At 45.9% G+C, this 24,573-nt stretch overlaps 2 protein-coding genes and 2 non-coding genes across 6 annotated transcripts; 3 read left to right on the top strand and 1 right to left on the bottom strand.

Moving 5' to 3' along the window:
• The first annotated feature begins 3,124 nt into the window (after positions 1-3,124).
• On the top strand, positions 3,125-3,196 carry TRNAE-UUC (transfer RNA glutamic acid (anticodon UUC)). Its single transcript has one exon. It is a non-coding gene; the product is annotated as a tRNA-Glu (tRNA).
• Positions 3,197-3,202: 6 nt separating this feature from the next.
• TRNAQ-UUG (transfer RNA glutamine (anticodon UUG)) lies at positions 3,203-3,274 on the top strand. The gene has a single exon. It is a non-coding gene; the product is annotated as a tRNA-Gln (tRNA).
• A 5,112-nt stretch (positions 3,275-8,386) lies between these two features.
• LOC149363303 (uncharacterized) lies at positions 8,387-13,400 on the top strand. 2 transcript variants are annotated; one of them, XM_089569912.1, is made up of 12 exons: positions 8,387-8,758; positions 8,832-9,008; positions 9,101-9,136; positions 9,767-9,940; positions 10,014-10,190; positions 10,283-10,318; positions 10,949-11,122; positions 11,196-11,372; positions 11,465-11,500; positions 12,131-12,272; positions 12,423-12,495; positions 12,861-13,400. In XM_089569912.1, the coding sequence occupies exons 1-11, from the start codon at positions 8,562-8,564 to the stop codon at positions 12,477-12,479; spliced, it is 1,383 nt and encodes a 460-aa protein (XP_089426038.1). In that variant the 5' UTR covers positions 8,387-8,561; the 3' UTR covers positions 12,480-12,495; positions 12,861-13,400. The 2 variants fall into 2 exon arrangements, with proteins under 2 accessions (XP_089426038.1, XP_089426039.1); XM_089569913.1 differs by lacking the exon at positions 9,101-9,136.
• A 2,876-nt stretch (positions 13,401-16,276) lies between these two features.
• Positions 16,277-24,438, bottom strand: LOC149363302 (RUS family member 1-like). Of its 2 annotated transcripts, XM_089573450.1 has the most exons (8): positions 24,010-24,438; positions 22,935-23,012; positions 22,673-22,787; positions 21,809-21,854; positions 21,690-21,722; positions 21,329-21,434; positions 20,248-20,420; positions 16,277-18,208 (listed from the first exon to the last, which is right to left on the bottom strand). In XM_089573450.1, the coding sequence occupies exons 1-8, from the start codon at positions 24,145-24,147 to the stop codon at positions 17,497-17,499; spliced, it is 1,401 nt and encodes a 466-aa protein (XP_089429576.1). In that variant the 5' UTR covers positions 24,148-24,438; the 3' UTR covers positions 16,277-17,496. The 2 variants fall into 2 exon arrangements, with proteins under 2 accessions (XP_089429576.1, XP_089429577.1); XM_089573451.1 differs by lacking the exons at positions 21,690-21,722; positions 21,809-21,854 and having other exon boundaries at positions 24,010-24,148.
• Between the last annotated feature and the right edge of the window lie 135 nt (positions 24,439-24,573).

Genomic DNA, 24,573 nt, shown 5'->3' with positions numbered 1-24,573 from the left:
TCGGCTGTTGCACTTAGAGGATTGTCTGACACTTCAAAAGCTTTCGCCATTCTTACGGAAGTTTCTTAAGGCGAAAGCCCTTAATGCGTCATCGTTGTCGACAGAAGGTTGTCAGCATGGTCGAAATTGTTATGACGTCCGAGTGCGCGGATTCGCAGTAATGATGTCACCTACGGATGCCTGACGCCCCCTTTCCGAGCAGACGGAAACTAATAAAACAGTTGTCGTCCGCTCCGACAGGAGGCGTAAGGCGTCCGTGGGTGACCACATTACATACCTCATTACTGTGAGCAGAGCCATGGATAACCGAACTCATCGAAGCAGAGAGAGAGTCGTGCGAAAGAAGCAGTCAAAGTCGGTAGTCAAAGTGTGTAGTTGCAATGTGTAGTCAAGGTGTTTAGTCAAATAAAGCACTAGTACAGCACAAACAGTCTCGCAGTCAATGCCAAACAGTGCTCCAGGAAAGGCTTTCCTTGCAGCGCTTTACAGAGCCAAAGTGCCCCTTGAGTTTTTGTTAAATTTCGCTGTCTATCGCGGCGGAGTTATAAATATTCCTTGTGATCAGGCGCTCAGTCCACATTTGCGGACGCGACCTCAAATTCCTCGTATACAAGGCGCAATGTCCAATCATCATCATCGTCGACCTGACTACGACCACATGTAAACAAAAAGGATAAAATACGGTACTCCTCTAGCGCACTGCCTTGTATAAAAAATTGGCAGTGGCTTAGCTCATCTATGCCAGGATATGCGTAGCGAGAGGTACGGTATCTCCCTGGTTACGTTTTGCTCATTGTCATGGCTAAGTGTTAGACATTAAAGACGAGACATGTGGTGAAGGCGGCACGTGTTATTCAACTTTATTGACAGCCAGAAAGACGGCCCGGGCAGTCCTCTCTCGGTCGGAGGCGATCGGCGTCGGCGCGCGGCTCCGGCAGCTGTGACGTCACTCGGCGGCTCCTCTCGTTCGGAGGCGTGCGGCGCGGCGCGCGGCGCACCAGATGCGTGGCTGTGACGTCACTGGGCTCCTAGCGCATGCGCACAAGTGGCGCCGAAGGCCCACAGCGAAACGGCGAGACTGCGGGTAATGTAGCTCTCGCTACAAAAGGGAGCGCGCTGAAGGAGAGTTTACTCCCTCTTTACTCTCATATAGGCGTCTCCGTGTTTAGAATGCACTGCAGGACAAAGGCCTCACACATATCTCTCCAAATAAACGTGTGCTGCGCCATCTGCGGCCCCTGTATCCCGGCAAACTTCTTAATCTCACTTACCCACCTAACTTTCTGCCGCCCCCTACTTCGCTTGCCTTCTCCTGGTATCCAGTCCGTTACCTTTAACGACCATCGGTTATCTTGCCTTCGCATTTCATGTCCTGCCCAAGTCCATTTCTTCCCATAAACGCATCAAGATAGGCATCCGAAACGAAAGGAGAAAAATGTGTTTAATATTGGTACGTTCAGGTTTTATGGTAACTCTGGTGTGGCTCTAGCAAGTGCGATATTTTGTTTGCTTGCTTTGCAAGCATGAGCAGTAAAAAGTGCCTGAAATGTCCTGCGTTATTCGCATAGCTTCGTAGGACAGGAATCAGTCAAAAGACGTATAGTTGAGGCCTTGAAAGCACTTTTGTGTCATGACGTAGGTAAATGAGGACCACGCAGAAATTTCATACATAATAATCAGAGAAGACAGGAATTTCCTTGTGAATTCTTGGCATGCAATAATTACAAAAATCTCAAAATTTGGAGACTTTCCTCCTATCGCGTACTACTTAGTGCCTGAAGAGGTTACTCTTGCCACGAAACATTTTAGAGGCTGGCCGGAAATCATCTCGTATAAAATTCTGAGTTCCTTTCCATTTCATTCTCCCTTTCACCTACGATCAAAATTACAAAATTTTGCTCTTATAGGCGGCTTATCATGATTGGCAGTTTACCAATATCCCTGAAAAAGAAAGCATACAACAGCTGTATCTTACAGGTGCTCACCTATAGGGCAGAAAAGTTAAGGCTAAGGGAAGGGGTTCAGCTTAAGTTAAGGGATACGCAGCGAGCTAAGGAAAGAAAAAATATAGGTGTCGCGTAAATAGACCGGAAGCGGGCAGAGCCGGTGAGGGAACAAACACAGGTTAAAAACAAATGGAATAAATGGGCTTGGGCAGGGTAGTATGCGAAGGCAAGATAACCGCTGGTCCTTAAGAGTAACGGAGTGGATTATAAGTGAAGGCAAACGTAGCAGGAGGCGGCAGAAAGTTAGGTGAGCGGATGAGATTAAGAAATTTGCAGGTAGAGTGTGGCCGCAGCTCGCACAGCATAGAGTTTTTTTTTCATTTCCATTTATTGATACCCTCAGTGTGGGAACATTACAGAGAGGAGTGGGATAATGGAATAATATCTATAAACACAGCAAATCACAACACAAGTAACAAATAACGTGAATGTCTGAAATATAAGTGTAACAGTGTTAAGTGTGCAGGCATACAACAGAATGAATGATTACGAACTAGAAGACAGTTTCTAATTGTAATGTCACATGTCACAGTACACAGAGAGTAGCAAAAATACGAATGAAAGAAACTAGGAAGGTGATTTGTTGTACTGTACAAAACTTGCTAGTAACTATACATTGCGTATGGTTGACTGAAATAATGAAGGTTGGGTGATCATTGCAACGGAGGAGGGAACGCGATTCCAGTCTACTGATGTGAGGGGAAGGAATGAATCGGAAAATGTTTTAGTGTTGCATATAAATGTGCCAACTTTGTGAATGTTCTCTAAACGTGATGACACATATGAAGGTGGAATCAGCAATTCATCGTGCAGGATATCGTGGTAGAAGATCTTATGAAACAAAGATAGCCGTGCGAGGTTACGTCGGGATGCCAGTGATAAGAGGTTTAGGTTAGATTTCATTGTTGATATGCTGGATGTGCGCCTAACCGTCGTGGAAAGACTGACGCTGCGAATATTCTCATGCGGCCTGCAGCCGTTTGACATGCAGTAAACAGACACGCACGTGTTCATCGCTCAACAGCTGTTGCCGCTACGCCGCCGCTCCGTCGTTTCGACGCAGCCGTGCGTGCATCCGTGTCTTGGGAAAACGTTCCGCAGCTGCGGCGTCGAGTGTCTCCGGCGTGGTCTAGTGGCTAGGATACCTGGCTTTCACCCAGGAGGCCCGGGTTCGATTCCCGGCGTCGGAATGAGTCGGTCTCATGGTGTAATGGTGAGCACTCTGGACTTTGAATCCAGCGATCCGAGTTCGAGTCTCGGTGAGACCTGCATATTTTTGTTAATTTTTTTTCTGTTGGTAAACCTGCATATTTCTTTCGACAGACCTCGTTTTCATTCTTTTTTTTAAGTGAGGTTCCTCCTTACAATTCGGCGCTTTCTAAATTCGGTTCTTTTTGCTTACTATCTTAGAGCTCACAGCAGAGGTATCGCGGTTCGCAGAGTGTTTATCGCGGTATCTCTCTCGAGGCAATATCTCTCCCGCGATACCGTGAGAGGTATGGCGGTTCTCGCTTCTCTGTTTATGCGCTGACCTGGATTCAGCGAGGCCCTTAATTGGGTGTTATCTGTGCATAGGAAAGCAAGTGCCAATCTGGCCGGGATTTTCATAAGAGCAATGACCGCGACGCGACCTTATCGAGCGTGGTACGTCATCAAGCGTGGATATGAGAATAGCGGAAATAAAAAGTTAAGTAAAGCTGCCTCGTCAGTAACGTAAAACTCAGGGTTTGGTCTGGTTTATGGGGTTTAACGTCCCAAAGCGACTCAGGCTGTGAGAGACGCCGTAGTGGAGGGCGCCGGAAATTTCGACCAAGATGTCACGTATGCGCAGCACTCCAATTGTTGCAGTCTGTATTCTTGTGCGCTAAACTTGAACCACGCAAACACCTTAAGAAACGGGATGCAGACGAAGCCCGACTGTTCACCTCTTACTGAAATAAAAAAAAAGCGGTATATAATTGTGCGCCGCGTGTTCCATGGCTTCCCTCACACAGCGCAAAATAGTTAAAAAATGGTAAAGAGCAATTCATTCGAACCTCGTCATAATGAAACAGTTTATAACGAAAATAGTGGATATAACGAAGGAATAACGATTCCCTTTGGGAGCTCGGCCAACATGGGTTATAACGAAGCTACGGTTATAACGAAGTAATCGCTGGGTCCCTTGCACTTCGTTACAACAACGTTGAACTGTAGTGCGGTTTTTGTTTACGGTTTACGGTTCCCATGCTTAGCATGGCCCATAAGTTTTTGTCGGAAATTAATTACTTTGTGATGGACTATATCGGTGTCAGAAAACGGCACCCCAGTCAGAAGACGACGAATACAAGCCGGATCAACGTCTCAGAGAATCGCACAAAACTTACGGCTCAGCGTTTCAGCAAGGAAAACCTGGGGCTGAACCCCGCATCACATGAGCCTCGCGCTCTTAGGAGGCCAGCCAGTTGTCAGCGTCGAGGTCATCGGCGCCGCTGAAGATAACCGGGTCCTGCTACCGTTGCGCACCAGAGCACAGAATGGCTGGAAGGACGGGCGGCGATGTGGGGCTGGCACCGTCTTACATCGTGGCCAGTGACGGCAACGTAAGGCTGTGCAGTTCCAGGGTAAGGACAGGGATGAGGAGCGACCTCCACCAAACGTTATGTGGGGTTCAGTGCCAAAGTTTCTTCGCTGAAACGCTGAGCCGTAAGCTCTGAGGCGTTGTTGTTGTCTTTGGTGTTGCCTTAGTGGCATGGCACATACCCACGACGGGGGATAGGCCAGGGCTCAGTGAGGAGATCCAAAAGAAGAGGGCAAACTGGTGCCAAGCTAACGGTTTTGCTTTGGGTAATAAATCAGAGTAATTAAAGAGAAAATTTAAAAAACAAAAACAATAAAAGTAATGAGTGAGAAGATTAGAGAATTGAATACATGAAAATTACTGAAAGATTCTTGAAATGAGGAAGTTTTGGATACAATTAGCAAGGGAATCTGCCGGCCTCTATTATGTAATTGTGGAGCTATTCGCAAACTTGATGCAGTGCAAAACTTCTGGCACTAGCACTTAAGGAGAGAAGAAGCGGGACCGACAAAGTGAGTCTTAACCTTGTAATGGGAATTTCTAGGTGCGTCCATCTCTGATGTGCAAACATCCGGCAAGGGAGTAGGAAATTCTCCAGTGTTTCTACGTCTCCACAAGCCGCGAAAAGGTTTGTGGGACTGAACCGACATATGCATAAGTAAAGATTTAAGCGGGGGATCCTGCACCGTATGAGAGTCATCGCTAGCTCACACTGCCGGGATTTACATGCACAAGCCTATGGGTACGTGAGATGTTGGCAGTCAACGGTAGAGTACAAGGGATCGCTGCACGTAGCCGTTATATACTGAAAACGCTGAAAACGAGACATTCCGAAAAGGATGAGATTAGGGACGTTACAGGCGACAGGTGCTTTGAGAGCTGATTTTGCCTAGAAGTCTACTGCATCCATTTGAAAAATACCGCAGTGACCTGAAATACAAACGAAGCGCACCTCTTTCACCCATCCAGGAATAAAAGATATTAGAGAGCGACTCAAAAGAGCGTCCCGTTTGGAGTCCAGCGCCAACAACACAGAGAGACAATCTGAGAGGAATATCACCTGGGAAGCACTGGAGGGAATTTTCAAAGCAGCCAGCCCAAGAGCCATAAAGTCCGCTAGAAATGTGGGAGTGTGTAATCCGGGACTCGAACCGAAAAGCTCCAAGAGAGAGACTCTGAAAAAATACCAACCGCTGCCTTCTAGCCGGCACCGGACGCATCTGTAGCAATCACAGTGTGGTGCGGGAAATTGCCAAGGTGATCAGAGAGGAGACCAGTTAGTGCCATGGCAGGCAGATGCTTCGCATTAGGTGGGAAAATATAATCAAAAGCAATATCCACAAGGGCCGTTGCGTATCGAACTCTACGTACAAAATTGAGATCCACACCAATGTTCGATAAAAAATTCTGAGTAAAAACAACTTGAGGGAAGCGGAACCTTGGCCGATGATGAATGGGAAAAAGGGCCGGGTGGGAGACAAAAATAGGTGTAGCCACGCCAGGAGCAGACTCAAATTCCCGCAAGAAAGTCTTGACAGTTAAAAGTTTGAAACGGGAGTTAAGGTCGGGAATACGAGCCTCCAGGTACAGAACTGCGGTGGTAACTGATTGAGGGAGACAGAGGCAACCTTTCTAACAGCAGCAATGGTTGAAGCTTGTATTTACGGGAGCTAGAAAAGAATATGCAGCCGAATTCCAAAATGGGTCTGACATAGGCTTTGCAAATAAGTAGAAGCGTGTCCCGGCGCATGCCAAATTTCCTAGCAGCCTACCGAGTGCACGCTCACCTTTCTCAACGGTAGTCGACGTGGGGCCGCCAATTCTGTGGTGCGTTGTCCGAGCGATAGTGTAACGAAATGTTCACGTTGTATTGAAAAACCAACACACTTACACACGCACATTTCATACCAAATTAATGTTATCGAGCCAAACCTCGAGTGCATTGAGTTAAGCCTGGAGAGAACGATATAGGGCATAAATGTCTGTTGCAGAAGCATAGAAGGCTGTGCCGTCTGCGTAAACAAACGGTAACGTCAGGATGCACGGGAAATTTTTATTTTAGTTATCGTTTGCTTTTGCTATAGTACTTTTAAACGAGGCTGAGAAAAAATTGTAGTTGATCTAATTTGCAGGGCACTGTTTATGCGAAGGGCTCCTCCATGCTGCTTTCCTGCGGCCGAAGGCTGTCTCACGCATCGTTCCACAATGGGGATGGTGATTTATTACAAACAGCAGACCGCATAATGAACTGGGATCTCTCCGTAGCCTTCAAAACTTAATAAAACACTTGCTGAGCCCTGTCGTTCCTACATGAACAAGGATCATATGTAAGGGAGGCGCTCAATGATGAATTTTAGGCTGCAAGATTAACTAGTTTCCGGGCAGAACCATAATCTCGAAGTGGGCTCACCAAGATGGTGAAAGTAATTGGCAAGTGGTCCCTAGATGTACCACAGTCAACTGTGGACCATGCCGTATACCTACCCCTCTTGCTGCCAAGGACAAATCGAGAACTGAACGCGAATTTCTAAAGATGAAGGTTATGTCCCGAGAATTGCAGCAGTGCACATCATTTGCCGATATCCATGCCCATAACATCTGTCCATGTGAGCCAGTGTAGGTACCCCTGAGAACTTGATGTGAGTTGAATGAAGTCCCTTGCAATGATGACCCTATTAGAAATGGCAAGTATAAGGCGTCTAGGTAGTGTGTTCTGCATACTCCTGCTCGAAAATAGACGTTAGCGACTGTGACAGTGGCGTATTGCGGTAAAGTGAGATCTACAGCTAAAAGCTCGCAGTGAGGAAGCATTACTTTATTATTCATTAGTGCACGGTGACACAGTTTTGAAGAAATCAGGGTCGCTAACCCGCCGCCCCTACCATTTATGCAGTCCGCTCGAAAAACACGAAACCTTTTTCATGAAAATGACTTTACTAGGAGAGTAGCGACCGGCGATGCCGTCCGGCGACCTCTTCGGCCCTTCTCGTGACCCTAAGTTCTTCCGGGTCCGAGCTGAGCAGCGCGGCCTTCCGCTGGGATTGGTGGGAGAGTTGCAGGCCCTCCGGCGGTTTATCTCAATTGCACAAGTATAAAATATGTGAAATGCTAGCTTCAATTGGGTCCCTGCAAAGTGAACAGACGGGGCTGAACTCTTCGGGGAGCCAATTTGAATAGATGTAGTACGTGTTAAAGAATGTGTCCGTCCTGATGTTGCCTCAAGCAGACTTGTTGCGATTTGCTTAACGATTTGTGTGGTTCGGGGAAGATTTGTATGTTCTGTTTATAATACTAAGACGTAATTTCTCTATATTATACCACACGCTCTCTGGTCGACCTGGTTCGGGGCAGAGCAATTGATTGTAAAACATTTTATTCGCCGGGAAGAGCTTGGCAAGAGGTCGCGTTAAGTGGTCGAGAGTACATAGCCCTCGACGACTTTGTCAGCCCACTCCACCGCCAAAACTTGCTTTCTGGGGTCAGAGCTAGCCAGCACTGTCTCCCACCGTTCGAGAGAAGGAGCTGTAACTAGATCACCCGGAGGTGGGTAGAGCAAACGCGCGTTTCAATTCAAAATTCACATTTCCCGCCTCAGGAGGTCCTACTTTCTCTACCCTCCATGAGATGGCGAGAGTAGACACCCTAAGCGAGAGTAGGGTGCCTGGATGTCCGCTCGCCAGCCCCCTAGATCTAAAAATGTTGCCCCCTAGTGGAGACAATAAAGTCTTGTGGTGCCGCTTGGTGGTGAGGAAAAAAGTAGATGGGTAGTACCAGCTCTTACAGCATTGCGAACCGCAACGTGCCGTGCCGAAGCTGCCGAAGCTGCCGAAGCTGCTGGACAGCGAATGTATTTTGCAACGCTTTTGTGTGGATGTGTGTGTGAACTCGCCTTTCTTTTTATCATCGCCTGACAACAAAACTTATCGCAGAATGTGAAGCGGACCTTTCTGCGCACCATCCCTGTCCCACCTTCTCCAACGCGGGAGTTCGCAATCATGCCGAAAGCGAAAGGAAGCGGCGGCGACTCAGAACAGCCCGCGACGCCCAAACGTCGTAACCGTCGCTATTGCTGCGTTGTAGGTTGCCACGAGCAAGAAGGTTACGATCCAGATGTCCGTTTTTACCAGTTTCCTGCTAAATCGTACGAAGCGGAGCGACGCAAGCTCTGGATACAAGCAGTTCGCCGGCTAAAGTAAATATTGGCTGCTGTTCTTGATTTGTTTGCCGTCTCACTAACATTATCTATGTGATATTTGTACGTGCAGACCTGACGGCACACCGTGGCTCCCGACGTCTAACAGCAGAATATGCAGTCGTCATTTTGTGGGCAACAAAAAAAGCACCATCCAGGCTCACCCCGCTTATTTACCCACCATCTTTCCTTCTTGCTACAATCGGCCCCCACCGCGTGACTATGCCGACAACTTGGAGCGGCTTCTGAGGTGACTCTACAAAACTTGTTGAGAAATTCGTGCAATGCTAATGGTACATTGTATAACTTACCATGACCTCCCACCTTTTCATTCTTTTTTAGTTGTACCTCCCGCTGCGTTCGTCCACAGCAACATAGGTACGACGCTGCTCAGTGGATGGAAGTAGTGGCATGCTGTTGTGCAATAATAACAGCTTTGCATGCTGCTTGTTTGGGAACCTAATAAGGATGTTGTGTGTGTGTCTTGTCTGTTTGTCGGAAGCCAGTTTTGTGGCAGGCTGCTCACCTGCCCACCGTGTCAGGCGGCAGCTTATTTAATCATGGGGTTGCTTGGCAAGAGCAACCTGGGTCGCAGCCCTACTCAAGTCCCACCGATGGCAACACCTGCCATAGCGTCTGCCTTGTGCCACTGCTCACCTGCCCACGGGGTGGCTTATTTGCCAAGGTGTAGCTGGTGGCAACCAGGCAAAAACCTGGGGTGCTGCACCATTGCTCACCTGCCCACCACGTAGCTTACTTGCCAAGGTGTTGCCAGTGGGAAGGTGAGCAGTGGCACTATACAGGTGCTATGGCAGGTGTTGCCATGTCCTCTTTTCGCTTTTGCATGAAAGAGCACACACACCAACAACCACATTAACCTAGCAGAGCAGCGCAGCACCAAAACACATCATGCTGGCGCACATATCCGCATTTGGCCCAATTGCCTGGCTTTCTTTTTTTCTGTCTATTAACCAGTTTTTTCTGTGCACGTGGTTTTTCTCCATGCAGACAACAGAAAGAAAAGCCCGCGACGCCCAAACGTCGTAACCGTCGCTATTGCTGCGTTGTAGGTTGCCACGAGCAAGAAGGTTACGATCCAGATGTCCGTTTTTACCAGTTTCCTGCTAAATCGTACGAAGCGGAGCGACGCAAGCTCTGGATACAAGCAGTTCGCCGGCTAAAGTAAATATTGGCTGCTGTTCTTGATTTGTTTGCCGTCTCACTAACATTATCTATGTGATATTTGTACGTGCAGACCTGACGGCACACCGTGGCTCCCGACGTCTAACAGCAGAATATGCAGTCGTCATTTTGTGGGCAACAAAAAAAGCACCATCCAGGCTCACCCCGCTTATTTACCCACCATCTTTCCTTCTTGCTACAATCGGCCCCCACCGCGTGACTATGCCGACAACTTGGAGCGGCTTTTGAGGTGACTCTACAAAACTTGTTGAGAAATTCGTGCAATGCTAATGGTACATTGTATAACTTACCATGACCTCCCACCTTTTCATTCTTTTTTAGTTGTACCTCCCGCTGCGTTCGTCCACAGCAACATAGGTACGACGCTGCTCAGTGGATGGAAGTAGTGGCATGCTGTTGTGCAATAATAACAGCTTTGCATGCTGCTTGTTTGGGAACCTAATAAGGATGTTGTGTGTGTGTCTTGTCTGTTTGTCGGAAGCCAGTTTTGTGGCAGGCTGCTCACCTGCCCACCGTGTCAGGCGGCAGCTTATTTAATCATGGGGTTGCTTGGCAAGAGCAACCTGGGTCACAGCCCTACTCAAGTCCCACCGATGGCAACACCTGCCATAGCGTCTGCCTTGTGCCACTGCTCACCTGCCCACGGGGTGGCTTATTTGCCAAGGTGTAGCTGGTGGCAACCAGGCAAAAACCTGGGGTGCTGCACCATTGCTCACCTGCCCACCACGTAGCTTACTTGCCAAGGTGTTGCCAGTGGGAAGGTGAGCAGTGGCACTATACAGGTGCTATGGCAGGTGTTGCCATGTCCTCTTTTCGCTTTTGCATGAAAGAGCACACACACCAACAACCACATTAACCTAGCAGAGCAGCGCAGCACCAAAACACATCATGCTGGCGCACATATCCGCATTTGGCCCAATTGCCTGGCTTTCTTTTTTTCTGTCTATTAACCAGTTTTTTCTGTGCACGTGGTTTTTCTCCATGCAGACAACAGAAAGAAAAGCCCGCGACGCCCAAACGTCGTAACCGTCGCTATTGCTGCGTTGTAGGTTGCCACGAGCAAGAAGGTTACGATCCAGATGTCCGTTTTTACCAGTTTCCTGCTAAATCGTACGAAGCGGAGCGACGCAAGCTCTGGATACAAGCAGTTCGCCGGCTAAAGTAAATATTGGCTGCTGTTCTTGATTTGTTTGCCGTCTCACTAACATTATCTATGTGATATTTGTACGTGCAGACCTGACGGCACACCGTGGCTCCCGACGTCTAACAGCAGAATATGCAGTCGTCATTTTGTGGGCAACAAAAAAAGCACCATCCAGGCTCACCCCGCTTATTTACCCACCATCTTTCCTTCTTGCTACAATCGGCCCCCACCGCGTGACTATGCCGACAACTTGGAGCGGCTTTTGAGGTGACTCTACAAAACTTGTTGAGAAATTCGTGCAATGCTAATGGTACATTGTATAACTTACCATGACCTCCCACCTTTTCATTCTTTTTTAGTTGTACCTCCCGCTGCGTTCGTCCACAGCAACATAGGTACGACGCTGCTCAGTGGATGGAAGTAGTGGCATGCTGTTGTGCAATAATAACAGCTTTGCATGCTGCTTGTTTGGGAACCTAATAAGGATGTTGTGTGTGTGTCTTGTCTGTTTGTCGGAAGCCAGTTTTGTGGCAGGCTGCTCACCTGCCCACCGTGTCAGGCGGCAGCTTATTTAATCATGGGGTTGCTTGGCAAGAGCAACCTGGGTCACAGCCCTACTCAAGTCCCACCGATGGCAACACCTGCCATAGCGTCTGCCTTGTGCCACTGCTCACCTGCCCACGGGGTGGCTTATTTGCCAAGGTGTAGCTGGTGGCAACCAGGCAAAAACCTGGGGTGCTGCACCATTGCTCACCTGCCCACCACGTAGCTTACTTGCCAAGGTGTTGCCAGTGGGAAGGTGAGCAGTGGCACTATACAGGTGCTATGGCAGGTGTTGCCATGTCCTCTTTTCGCTTTTGCATGAAAGAGCACACACACCAACAACCACATTAACCTAGCAGAGCAGCGCAGCACCAAAACACATCATGCTGGCGCACATATCCGCATTTGTCCCAATTGCCTGGCTTTCTTTTTTTCTGTCTATTAACCAGTTTTTTCTGTGCACGTGGTTTTTCTCCATGCAGACAACAGAAAGAAGGCGCAGGAACCTCGACTCCCGACCTGAAGAAAGGCGGTGAACCACCAGGTGCCTGCAGCCCATTGCTGACCTCGCCAGAATTTTTCTATGTTATGTGCGAGCAAAGCATGGAAGTGAAAGACGAAGATGTAAGTTAAGGTTTCTCTGTTTCTCCTTGAGGTAATTTATATTCCTAGAGAGTATCAGTTATGCTGGTTTTTAAGCTTTGAACTACCATTAAAATGCACATTTGAAACTACTAAGGCCGCTTCTGTTTTTCTTTATTTCATATTTTTCAGGCTTTGACTTTGGGAAGCCAGTGTGCTGACAGTCAAGGCAGTCCAGGAACGGTTTGAAAGCCAACATGTGCAGGTACTAATGTTCTGCAAGTGTCAGCTCAAACAGCATTAGCAGATTTGAACATGCGCAGTTGGTCATGAGGCTTAGGTGTTTTTGCTCGCCTTTTGTTATGGAGCCTTTCGGTCACAAAAGGAAGCATAGGCATTATACCCGAGAACAAATCACTTATGTTGCTAATGAAATTGTTGTGATACCATTGCTGTCACAAAACAAGAAATTTGTCCATTGACACATTCGCAGATATGCGATAGGTGTGGTGGCTTGCTAGTCATGACACAAGAGCATCTGCAATTTCAATAAACTCAAATCCCAAGTGTTGCCATATTTCATGGTTTATCTCCACCACAGCGAATGATGCAATATTGTCTGGCCCGCAGCTCACCCGTCCAAGACGAGAGCAACAAAGATGAAGCCTCTGTTGGTCACTCGAGACCTCTTCGTGCAAGTGATGCTATCAAGTGCCCAGTGGTCATGTACCAGCCTTCTTAATGGCTGCGACTGAAGCCCTACCAGTGGTCGTGCCATACTCCGACTATGTGACATCTGACAGTGGTGCACACTCCCGGGGACATGCAACTGCAGTCAATGATAGTACGCCTCTGGGTACATCACGCTGATTCATCTAGCCATTCACCAAACGCAAGTCCTTGAACCTGAGTTTGAACCTTCCCCAAGAATGAGATCAGCCAAACAGAGAGAACAGCAAGCATACAGGCTGCCCCGGTTCTGGTGCAGATAGTCTTACTGCCACCTACAAGAGCCTCCAACCTTTCATGTGTTCCTGAACAAAGACTTTGAAGACTGGATTGACTTTTTGTGAATGAATCACAGAATTTCATAAATAGGGCGACCAAGATAAGTTCCAGAACATGTTTTTCACCTTGGAAGATGCTGAATAGATTTGGTTTGAGAATCTGGTGGTGTCCAACGAAGTAGTGCAGTTGCAACAATGCACATGCCCTTGGTGATGTGCGTCGTTTGCCTCAAGCACTGTTACGGAAAGCAGGATTATGACACCACCACTTGTGTAATATACACTTTTCTTTGAGGCATTAAGCTTGTGCTTCTTCATGGGCAATGCCACATTACATTTTGTCTGCGCCATGGTGTACCATGCACCATTGGTTTGGCCCATGCCTAGCCAAACTGAGCCAGCAAAGACAAATCCTCTATTGGTAAGGGATAGGCTCAAGGCCTATCCGTGCTAGTGTGGCGATATCAGGCACTCCATTGCCGTTCCTAATAACAGCCAGTGTCGTGTCAGTGATCACACCACCTTTTGACCACACAACAATATATGTTTAGAGCCGTATGACAGTTGGGCCTCTTCCTATTCCTCTTTGTTTGGCAAGGAAAGCCTTTCTTTAGCCTAGAAATTTGGAGTTGAAAGAAAAAATTCCAATTTTGTGCCACTCCATCTAATTTGAGATATCAAGCCTGATGGCATGGAATTTCACTGTGGTTGAGCCTGCCACCAACGATACAACAGTGGGGCAACCTTTTCACAAGTTTCCATGCTTTTTTTTTTGTTTTTAAAGCAACCACTTCAAATCACAAGGTATCTCATCTCGTCATGCCCACAGCGTCTTTTACAAACACGTTTACATTCATAAGATGCAACTTTTTGCGAATGCACGTTTATGTTCACGAGACACATCCAGTTAACTCACTCATCCTAAAAATGTGGAGAAATGCCAGATTGCTGCAAGTGCTTTTGTTTGCACTATTTGCTTTTGTAATGAAACCTTACTTTCAGTGAGCCATAGATGTTTGAAATCCATGAGAAGTAATTTATTGACCTAGACTGGCCTCATAGCGAGGCTACTAGTCTATTTAATGGGCAGCTAAATGATTTATTTTTTTTTCAGAGTTCCACGATATTCAAGGATTCAAATCAATGAAGCCTGTAGATAAAGCATGCAAAGTTTCTTTGCGCTAGCATTTAAAATGGTGATGTAATCGCATATTCAAGCTCAGGCTTCTCACACCGTGTGTGAAGTGCCTAGGAGCTTGGTGGTGATGTCACAGACAATCAGGTTCCAAATTTCCACTTCCGCCGCCGCGGTGGCTCAGTGGTTATGGTACTCGGCTGCTGACCCAAAAGACGCGGGTTCGATCCCGGCCGCGGCGGCTGGAATTTCTTTGGAGGAGAAATTCTAGAGGCCCGTGTACTGTGCAATGTCAGTGCACGCTAAAGAACCCCAGGTGGTCGAAATTTCCGGAGCCCTTCACTACGGCGTCTCTCATAGCCTTAAGTCGCTTTGGGACATTAAACCCCATAATTATACCAACCAAATTTCCACTTCCTTTGCCCACATCCTGCTATGTGTTGTTTACTAAACCATGCTGTGCAGGCTTTGCCTTCAGTGCAGTGGATTTACCTCCTCCAAACCAAGCATTTGTGCTCAAAAATGTACCGCCGCAGCAGCAGATCATGTAGTCGTGTGTGCCTCGTCCAATGATTTGGAGAAGCCTGAAAGCCATCACAGTTTTCATCGGCAATCAAGTCAACATTTTAAGTGCTAGCCCAAAAATACTTGGACCTGCAAGTTTCATACATTCGATCCCCTTAAGCTAGTTGTATTCGAGGACCTCTACCTAACCTAACCTAACCTAACCTAACCTAACTTAACCTAACCTAACCTAACCTAACCTGCAGCTTGTGATAGCTAGGTCAGCCTGCCATTCACTCATTACCTTCACATCCCCATCTCATCCAGACAGTGGGTTTCATGACAAGCTGTCACGAAAACTACAACAAAAGACGAGAATGATGGAAAAATTGAACTCTGGCTGACAACACATTTTCTGTACCACGCTTGGGTCATGGCATGCAGAATAAGCTTCACTTTTGGTCTCTTTTTAGCACTTAAAAGGCATTTTTTTTTTTACTTAGCTTGAAGACTGTGCATGGAAGGAGTGACGTAAACACTGTTTTTGGCAAAGAATAGATTAGGCTGTGTGTAAGTTGCTTTAGCTATGACTTACCTTGTGAAGGACGAAGCAGAGACTACTGTGTGTCACTATAACCAGTTAATAGCATGTTTACCATTATTCAAATCCATTACGCCACATCACTGATGCATACTGATGTTTCTAGTTAGCACTGCTTAGCCAGAAGTCATTAGTCAGAAAACGCTTGAAAAACATCTGAAGATAGCATTAAATTTTAAACGAAAATTTTTTGACTATTCAAAAACATAGATTTCCCTTTTGAGGCTAAGGCTGGCTGTTTGAGGATGAAATGTTACTCGCAAATATTTTGTGCTACAGACGATATCCACTGTAGCTACATGCAGGGCAGGGAAAAACAATGGAGCACATTCTTGACCAGTGCAAGGCACTTTGTCCCGAGTACACGTTTCCACAGTGATGAGAGACACTGAGATTTAAGAACGGTTAGGGCATGGTCTATTATCAGAAAGTGTGGACATGTAAGCAGAGATTAGAGGATTCGTGTAGGAGATTGTCAAGCTAGGGAGGAACAGTGGATTATAAGGCAAAGTTTATGAATTAATAGCTAGGTGAAAATTATCGCTGCCACAATATAAACAGGATGTTACTGTTATCCTGTGGTGCTGTGCTTTTGGGAGAACAGGTTCACATCGGGACACAAGGTACAAATTCAACAGTCCTGCCCACTGGTACTTTCACTGGTCACTGCCACTTTAAACACACAATGCGTAACTTTGGAAAAAGCGCAAACACTTTCAAACAGAAAGCGAGAAAAAAAATGTCAAGGTTGCACGACAGTGTTACCCGCCACAGCACAGAGCAATGAAGATGCCATACATTCTGCAAAAGCATATTTTATTGTCATTTGGTGCTCTGGGATGATCAGAGAAGCGTGGACATTTTGAAAATTGGACAGTTTATGGCTGCTAAGGTACTTGCAAGGCAATAATGCACAGCAAGATGTCCTCCGGGCTGTCCGCACACATCACGCAATCTTGAGCAGCGGGCTGTTTGTGCTCTCTTCAATGCTAATGGTGTCTGCACTATGACAATCATGGAACATGCCATCAAAGCAAACTTTACACTGGCTGTTTGCAGATATGGGTAACCACAATACAAGGTTAACATGTTGGTGATGACATGGTAAGTACACGTGGTGCTAACCTCTTGGAAACATGCGGTAAAGACAAATGGTGACAAAACGAAGAGGTGACAGTCGTCCCTAAAGTGCTGTCTGTATGAAAATGATTTGCCCCAAGTTAAATCTGTGACTGACAAGTGTCCCCATTGTGGTGCTGCGCCAGACCTGTGTGACGAAAACACTTGCTGCGGGCTTGCCCGGCTACAGCCTCCGTGAGACGACGCTTCCTAAGGAAGGTAGGCCTGCGAAGGGACGTTGCAGGCGACTATCGCAAGTGGACTCATGATAATCGCTTTATTGAGAACTTTTGCCACTTTTTAAGCGAGGCTTGTTTATACTACGCCCTTTCTCATTATGCCTAATGGCAAACATCTCGAATAAAAAAAATTTTAAAATCCATTTTGGCTGCACACCATTTAAAGCCAGAACAAGAGCTGTGCAAGAATATCGGCAGAAATTAAAGCGATAGCCTTTTGACGGGTTTCCTTCACAGTAACAGCATTGTCATTTCATAGCATGTCGTAACCACCAACTGTCTACTGCTGGGCAAAGACAGTGTTGCCTGGTTGAATCTGCACCGTAAGGGACCAGCACTCTTTGAACAGCACTATTCGAGGTTCTGCAATTAAGGGAGGCCCGAGAATGAGAACACTTACTGATAATGAGGACAGGGGGGGTACAGCAGCTGTCATTAATCTTTGCCTGTACCCAGTGAAGAGAGAAAAGGCTAGCAGATTTTTTACTACAAATAATAGTGCAGATTTTGAGTAAAATGGAGCTTGCCATTTATAATGGCAGTCAGAATATAAAAGGAGATGGTCTAGATGCCACCCTTAGCATCTTGTTAATCACGGTAAAAAAAATGCAAGGTGTATGTTCCATCACCAGTGGACAAAAACAGCACAAAATCCAGTTGCTTACTGGTCCTTGGAACATGAAGTGTCGCCCGCCGAAACAGTTTCACCGTCTTGGTCCAACCAGGTGACTCTCCATTCCGTGGCCCCAAAGAGAACATGATCAGTTTTCCACTCCGACTCCTCCAGAGCTTCCCAGAGAAGAGGAAAGCACTTTTTCACCATAGCCCTAGAAGAATGGACCAGTCGATGGTCATCGCTAGAAAGATCCTCTGCAGCGTTTTCCACGTTTGAAATGTCTGTAGCCCAAGGGTGGTTGGCGTCGACTTTTAGTTTTAGTAGAATGGCCTCGAGCAGAAATGCGTGGAACATGGCCTCCAACTGGTCCCTGGCTGTGCTCTCGCTTGAAAGCACAATATTGATGTCGTAATGCCGCGACGAGTCACGTACGACTGCGAGCAGGTATGCCGGCGTGGTTTTCTTTCCACCAGGAGCGTTCTCCATCCGGCATAGCAACTCCTGCGATGTTGGTGCGATTGTGGACAGTGGCACTCCGAGGTTGATGCTGACAAACGGCCTGCCACACTGAATCCACACTGACTCACGAGCGTTGACCCACCCTACGGGTGCAATGCCGCCACCCTTTTGCAGAAAGTGCCTGACCACAACTGAGTAGCGAGATCGGTTGAAGGTTTCCATGACGACGCATGACACAGCACGGTAGTTTGCGAAGATGTGCAGCATGGTAAAAAAGATGAAGATGGTGTAGACAAGCCTGTGGAACAGAACCAGGAGAAATAGAAAAGGTCAAAATGAAGTCTGGTTTCACCGGCAACTGTTGTAAACAGATTGTACTTGTAACGTGCAAGCTACTACTATGTGCAAGCAGGTAAAGAAAGGAAAAGCCATACACAGTGCACTCGCTGCATTGCGCAGCATTCTTAAATGCAACATTCTATAGCATCACATCAGTAATGCTACTGCTCATCAACATATGAACCATGTTACTTGTGGAAATATGCTCACACAAGAACAACGAGATATGATTTGGGCAGTGCAGTGGATATAGGAAAGAAAAGTCAAGTGCCACAAAGCAGTTGCGTGCTCTTAGGTCATTTGATGACAGAAAACATGTCTAAATGCTTGCAGAAGATGGTAGCCACAACAAGGGTAATGAGAGTCAAAGCAGCTATGAATAGTAGTGCACAACAAATGTGATGATGTTTCTAAAAGCAAGAATGATTATGGCCAATACAAACTGTTCAAGGAAAACAACCTCAACCAGCCTTACAGATCCTATTGTTAATCCCCAAGGAAGATTTTCTAATCAAACCTGCAACACTAAATGTATTTTGCTTAACTGTTTTTTTTTTTTTTTTTTTTGTGAGGTATAGGAAGCTGTGCAGAGGCCAACTTAACTAACGAAAACAAAACCTACCCCTTCAGCTTTGTCATCTTTAAGTGCTCACTTTGTGACTGCTATGTATAGTTATCAGCTCTACACTTAGTTTTCAACAGCATGGAAAAGCTTATTGTACAGCATAACTGTACTAAGCGCCTCACACAGAATGAGCCCAAATAATAACGAAGGCACATATTGAGTGCTACACATGATCACTGCCACTGTACACTTGTCCAAACAACAAATTCTTCACGAACATTGCTAACACAAGAGGCCTAACAGAATAGAACATTCTAGTGAAGTGAAAAGCTGATAACTATACATAGTAGTCACACAGTAAGCACATAAAGACAGCAAATATCCCAGGATCCACCAGTACAAATGAGAGCAACCACTCGCAGTTCATTTGAAAAATGGAACATAAAAATAAGAAAGTTAAAAATTTTGGTCATTACCCAAGACTTGGAAATCGTGCCCTTCATATTTCATCAGAACAAACAGCAGGCGTAAAGCAAAAGAGAACAGCTAATGTCAAAGGCTTAAAAGCTGCTCAGAAAAAATACAGAGTCATGAGAATTTCTAACAATGAATAAGATAAATAGCATCTGAAGTACAGTGGAAACATGCACTAACATCTCTGCGATTGGAGGAACTAGTTTATAACTAATGCCATGGAACAACCACCTTTATGAGAGCCCAGCTCAACAAGCTCACTTTTCTTTATTTCTGTTGGCAAATTTTACTGCAAAGCAAAGAATCCCATAGCACCGTAGTGCACTGCAAAGAGAGCATAACACACAAGCTTCCCACTCCAAAATATTCAACCTGAGCGTGTACACTAAAAAGTACCTACTTACAAAAGTAACCTTAAGGGAGCAAGATCAAAATGCACGCCATACCACAAATGGGCACTGGCATGACAGCAAAAGAACCTACAGCTTAAGACTGAAGAAAAACACTCCCATGAAACACGTCCTCAGTGCAATGATTCCTCTGTTCTGTCTATGCAGTCTGTACAATAAATGTGTAGGCCAGTAAGGGCATGAATGCGGAAGCCGTGCGAATTGTGGCACCTGTACGCACGCTACCTTTGTGAAAGCAATGGTTAAGACTGTCGACCTCCTTGCCACATCCTCAGAGTCCCTGCAATACTAGAAGCTCCTCCACTGTTTCTATGTCCATGTGTTTAGGTGACATTCTTTGTCGTAGACAACAAGGAATACAGCTGGTCAGACAAGGTTGTTTGTTTTAATAGTGATTATTCCTGTGTCATAACCATCTGAGCACGCAAGTTGAACGTGAGGTCAACGTTTGTATCATATGCTGTGTGGACACAGGAACTCTTTTATGCTGTAAGGCAACAGATGTCACAAAAATAGTCGAGTATGCCCTTGCCCAAAAGTGGTACCCACCATAGGTTGCCAGCCACTAGTCGAAGCAGCAATAAGCTGAAGAGGAATGCAGCCAAGTTGACCAGGGTCTCCTGGCTACCATCCTTGGCACTCACGTCGGCCATGTTGTTACTGCGAGCCTGGTGCTGAGTCAACGCAGCCCGTGTTGCTCCCCCAGCGACACCTACGATGGACTGAGCACGCAAGAAAATGCACAATCTACTTGAAAATTCCCACCCTTACATTGCTTGTGACAAAGCTGAAAGGGGCCCTGAAATGCTTGAGCACGGTAGCTATGGAAACACACCCAACTGTAAGAGCAAGTACTGATGCAAATAGAACCATACTATGTATAGTACAGCCCTGGTCAAAATAATATGGAACATGCTTCAGCGGTCTAAGTAGGTATTCTCACTCGTTGCATAAAGGAAATAAGGAAGTTTCTTCTGTTAATATGTCAGCACACCAGCAGCATTTGCTACCGCATGTGTTAAGTGGCACCTAAGTTTTTTGGTCAGGCAAGGTAGGAGTTTCACCTCTGATATGAGCCCACACCATAATGGCCATGACTGTAAGCGGCTAGACAGTCGATAATTTTATACCATCAAATATGGTTTGCCATTTCCTACATCTTTTCGAATCCCTGCACTTTTTCTTTAGGCTGATATCACATCATTCCAATTTCTATCACCACATGGCTAACATACTACCTGGTTTTTTTAAGCATCACAAACAGCCGGTGACAATGGGAACAGCAATGGTGAGAGAAGAGTTATTTATTAACCAATTGTGGAGCATTGTTTAATGAACCTCTTATTAACAGCCACACTACACATATGGCAACTTAGGAAACTGATGCGAACACGTGAGCCATTTCCTCACGCAACCAGGGCATATTATGCTTTAATTGAGGGTAGAATTTGGGCAAGTTGGCAATGAATCATAAAATAATAACACCGAGAGACAGGACAAGACACACAGCGCACAAAACAAGCATTTGATTTGTGCGCTCTTGCTCTGTCTCTCTGTGCTCTTAAATTATGCATCATATATGTGCATTTTTGTAAATGCCCATTATGAGACTCTGTTAGTTTGGACATACCTTTGCAACGCTGGATATGCAGAGGATTGGGGTGACATATCCTTTAAAATACTGACATATAAGCTCCAGGAAAATGGCTGCATCATTCAGTATGTCAGCAAAAAGCCTAAGGACAACAAGAACAACAAGGAATTATAAAGCTCGAGTTTCTAAAGCACCCTGCACAAGTCACGTGAAAGAAGAAAAATAGTAATTAGACCTCGAAAACAGCTTTCAGCAGTGGAATGAGTTCACAGAGCTTTCAAACATAACTTTTTTAATGTTTTTATCAAGCTTCAAAAAGAACGCACAAAACTTTTTTGTCAACACTACCAGAAAATTCTTATCAGACCCTCATGCAAGGATGGGCTAAGAAACTCACCTCCACTTTTTCGAGTCGTAATCAAGATTTGATCTGTAGCAAAAATGTGCACAGCACGATTAGAAGGAAGCTCGCGAGGTATACCCATTAAATGCCCAATTTAATTCACACTAACTTACCCCTGAAACCAGGCAAACAGGATGCGCCCTGTCATGCCCATGCCATCTAAAAATAAAGGCAGACTGGCCATGAATTACTCAAGCTCTCTGGACACAAACACAAGATTACAAAACTTATGATCAGAATTGTTCTATCCAAGCTACTTTACTTTGTGGCGACACAAAAATGGCATGATACAACTTTCTCAATCTCCAGACAGGGCAAAGCCATAGCATAAGCGATGTCCATAGGACACACACACCAACAGAAAAACTTGAAAAATGGAAAGCTCGGAACTTCACTGCTTGCCTATTTTGAATGACTGACAGTGCTGTCAAAGTCTAATTCCGGCCTTCATAAAGTAGCGTTGCTGTCAAGTTATATCACAAAATTTATGTTTCTGAACAGCACGTGTAGTCAAAATATTTGCCATTACCATCTGTGCAGCCACTAGAAGTAGGAGAAATACCGTCTCGGAACACAGCAGCTTATTCGTAACTGTGTAAGCATTAATGAACACTTGCACGCAAGAGCGTTAATCACACATTCAGGCAAAATTACCAGCAATTAATTGCACTAGCTATGACAGAGGGCACAATGAAGTACTTTGCTCCAATTTGTACCATCTGGAATAAATTTCTGCACACAGGCATCTTTCACAGATACAGAGATGTTATTAAAAAAAACACATACACAAAGCACTCAGAGCCAGCATCTCTACACCGAGAGCCTGAGTCACATAAATGACTGCATATGCCTGAGTTTCGCAGTGTCAGGTGAAGTTACTGGCACTTCACCTCAAAGTTATAGGAAACCTCCATTTCTAATCATACCGACAGCAAACTGACAGCAGAGCTACAGCTATTGAGCAGCTCAGCCCTCACCTCTGAGAATCCAGGTGGTCGTTGCAGCCAACACAGAGGCACTCTGGTCGCCAACTCCAACCCCCGTAAGCACCGACTGGGTGGCCAGTGTTCCCGTGATGCTGCTGGCAAATGCCTACACCAAAGGCAATGTCTCCCGTTAAACCGTACAAGGATATGAAAGCCCAAAGTACCAACATCAAATGAAGAGCATGCAAAGCCAAAGTGTGGAACTCAGAAAACCAATATTCCGATATTTGTATACATACAATATAGAACCTACCTGGATGCTGTCCCATATCTGGTACTCTGTGTAATCACGGCTCACACTGTCTGGGTAGCCAACAGGCAGAAATACCTCCTGCAATCAAAATATCAGTTATAAAGCTGCTTGGTCTAGCATTTCAGTTCTTTACTTATTTATTATCACGGTAATAACGTGAACTGTCTGCAGAACAATTTCCACACGCGATTCCTTGCATAAAGGAACATAATATATTCAGTATTTATTCCCATGTGATCCTCATCCATTTGTGTACAAAGAAAAGATTTGAGCTAATTCTACGTCGCATGAGTGAATTTTGTGGGGAGACGTCTAGCGAAATTTAAAGAGGGCTTTTCGGAGTGGTAGCTCAAGTCATTTTGGATCATAACTGGCTGGTTTTTACTGAGGTTATATTCTTTAGCATCATGAGAAGTCTGGGCAAGTTCCTGTCGCTTTAATAAAGGGGATCGAATAATCCTAAACTTTTTAGTCCTAAACTTTTTGATCAAAAAGTTTAGGATTATTCGATCCCCTTCATAAAAGCGACAGGAACTTGACAAGAACTTTTCACACCGCTAAAGAACATAAAATCTGTAAAACTCGGTTAAGACCAGCCAATTATAATCCAAAATGCCTGAGCCCCCACTTCGATAAAGCCCTGTTTAAATTTCGCAAGACATATCGGCAACCCGCACGAAATTCACTCAAACGAATACCAGCCAATCATGATCCAACATAACTGAGCCCCCGCTTCGAGCAGCCCCGTTTAAATTTCGCTACGAACCTTGGAAACCTGCACAAAATCCACTTATTGCTACCAAGGGGGTTATACTGCTACATGTACTGCTACGCATATAAGTTTAGCTGATATAATCTAGCCGAATTAAGTAATGCTAAAGTCATGCAACTAGGAAGCACCATCTAAATTGATATGCACCCTGATCGAAACTTGAGCCGTATTCGACTGCGTCCATTCAAGGCCGATTCGACTTGAAATCAGCTCGGCTGACGCCAAACCGCTTTGACCACACACATCGTACAAAACTTGGCAGGATTAGAGGACAAACATGCGCACGAGAAAAAGCCAACTCACGCTGAAAACAGTTCTCAACGACGACCACCTGCGGGGCCACCGCCTCACGACGTACAGCTTATCGCTGTTCTCGAACCTGACATAAGATTGCTGAACTTCAGATCCACACGTCTCGCGCGCTATCACTGTCCCAGTCATCGCGAAGCGAGCTTCGGTGACAGTGCACTTCAGCTACTCAAAATACATCCAACGCCACGTTACCGGCAAGAACAACCGCTTTGTTTTCAGCAGCTGTCGCGCGCTGCAACCAAACCAATCAAACCGCAGGTGATGGCTACTCTGAAGTGATCATGCACTGCTCATGCGTATAAGCAGTACGACGATTTTTAACCTTGTTGTACGCAGTCTTACGCAAGCCGCCGCTGCAAAAAGCGAAACTAGGGAACGCTGGATAAAACAAGAGACAAAATAAAATGGCACCGGCTCGGCTCCGGGAAAAGGAACACAAACAAGTGCTCCAGCTTGACGCCGCTTTGGGGCAGCACATGCATGAGGCTGAAAAAGCGGGAAAATTCATTTTGAGTTCGCGCTTCATAAATGTTATGACTAATTTTGTCCCGACCG

This window comes from Amblyomma mixtum, chromosome 2 (assembly GCF_055824585.1).
Source record: "Amblyomma mixtum isolate Tamu chromosome 2, ASM5582458v1, whole genome shotgun sequence".
In the NCBI taxonomy this organism is placed as follows: Eukaryota; Metazoa; Arthropoda; class Arachnida; order Ixodida; family Ixodidae; genus Amblyomma; species Amblyomma mixtum.
Note: the sequence above shows the minus strand (reverse complement) of the source record. Positions and strands in the feature narration are given on the sequence as shown.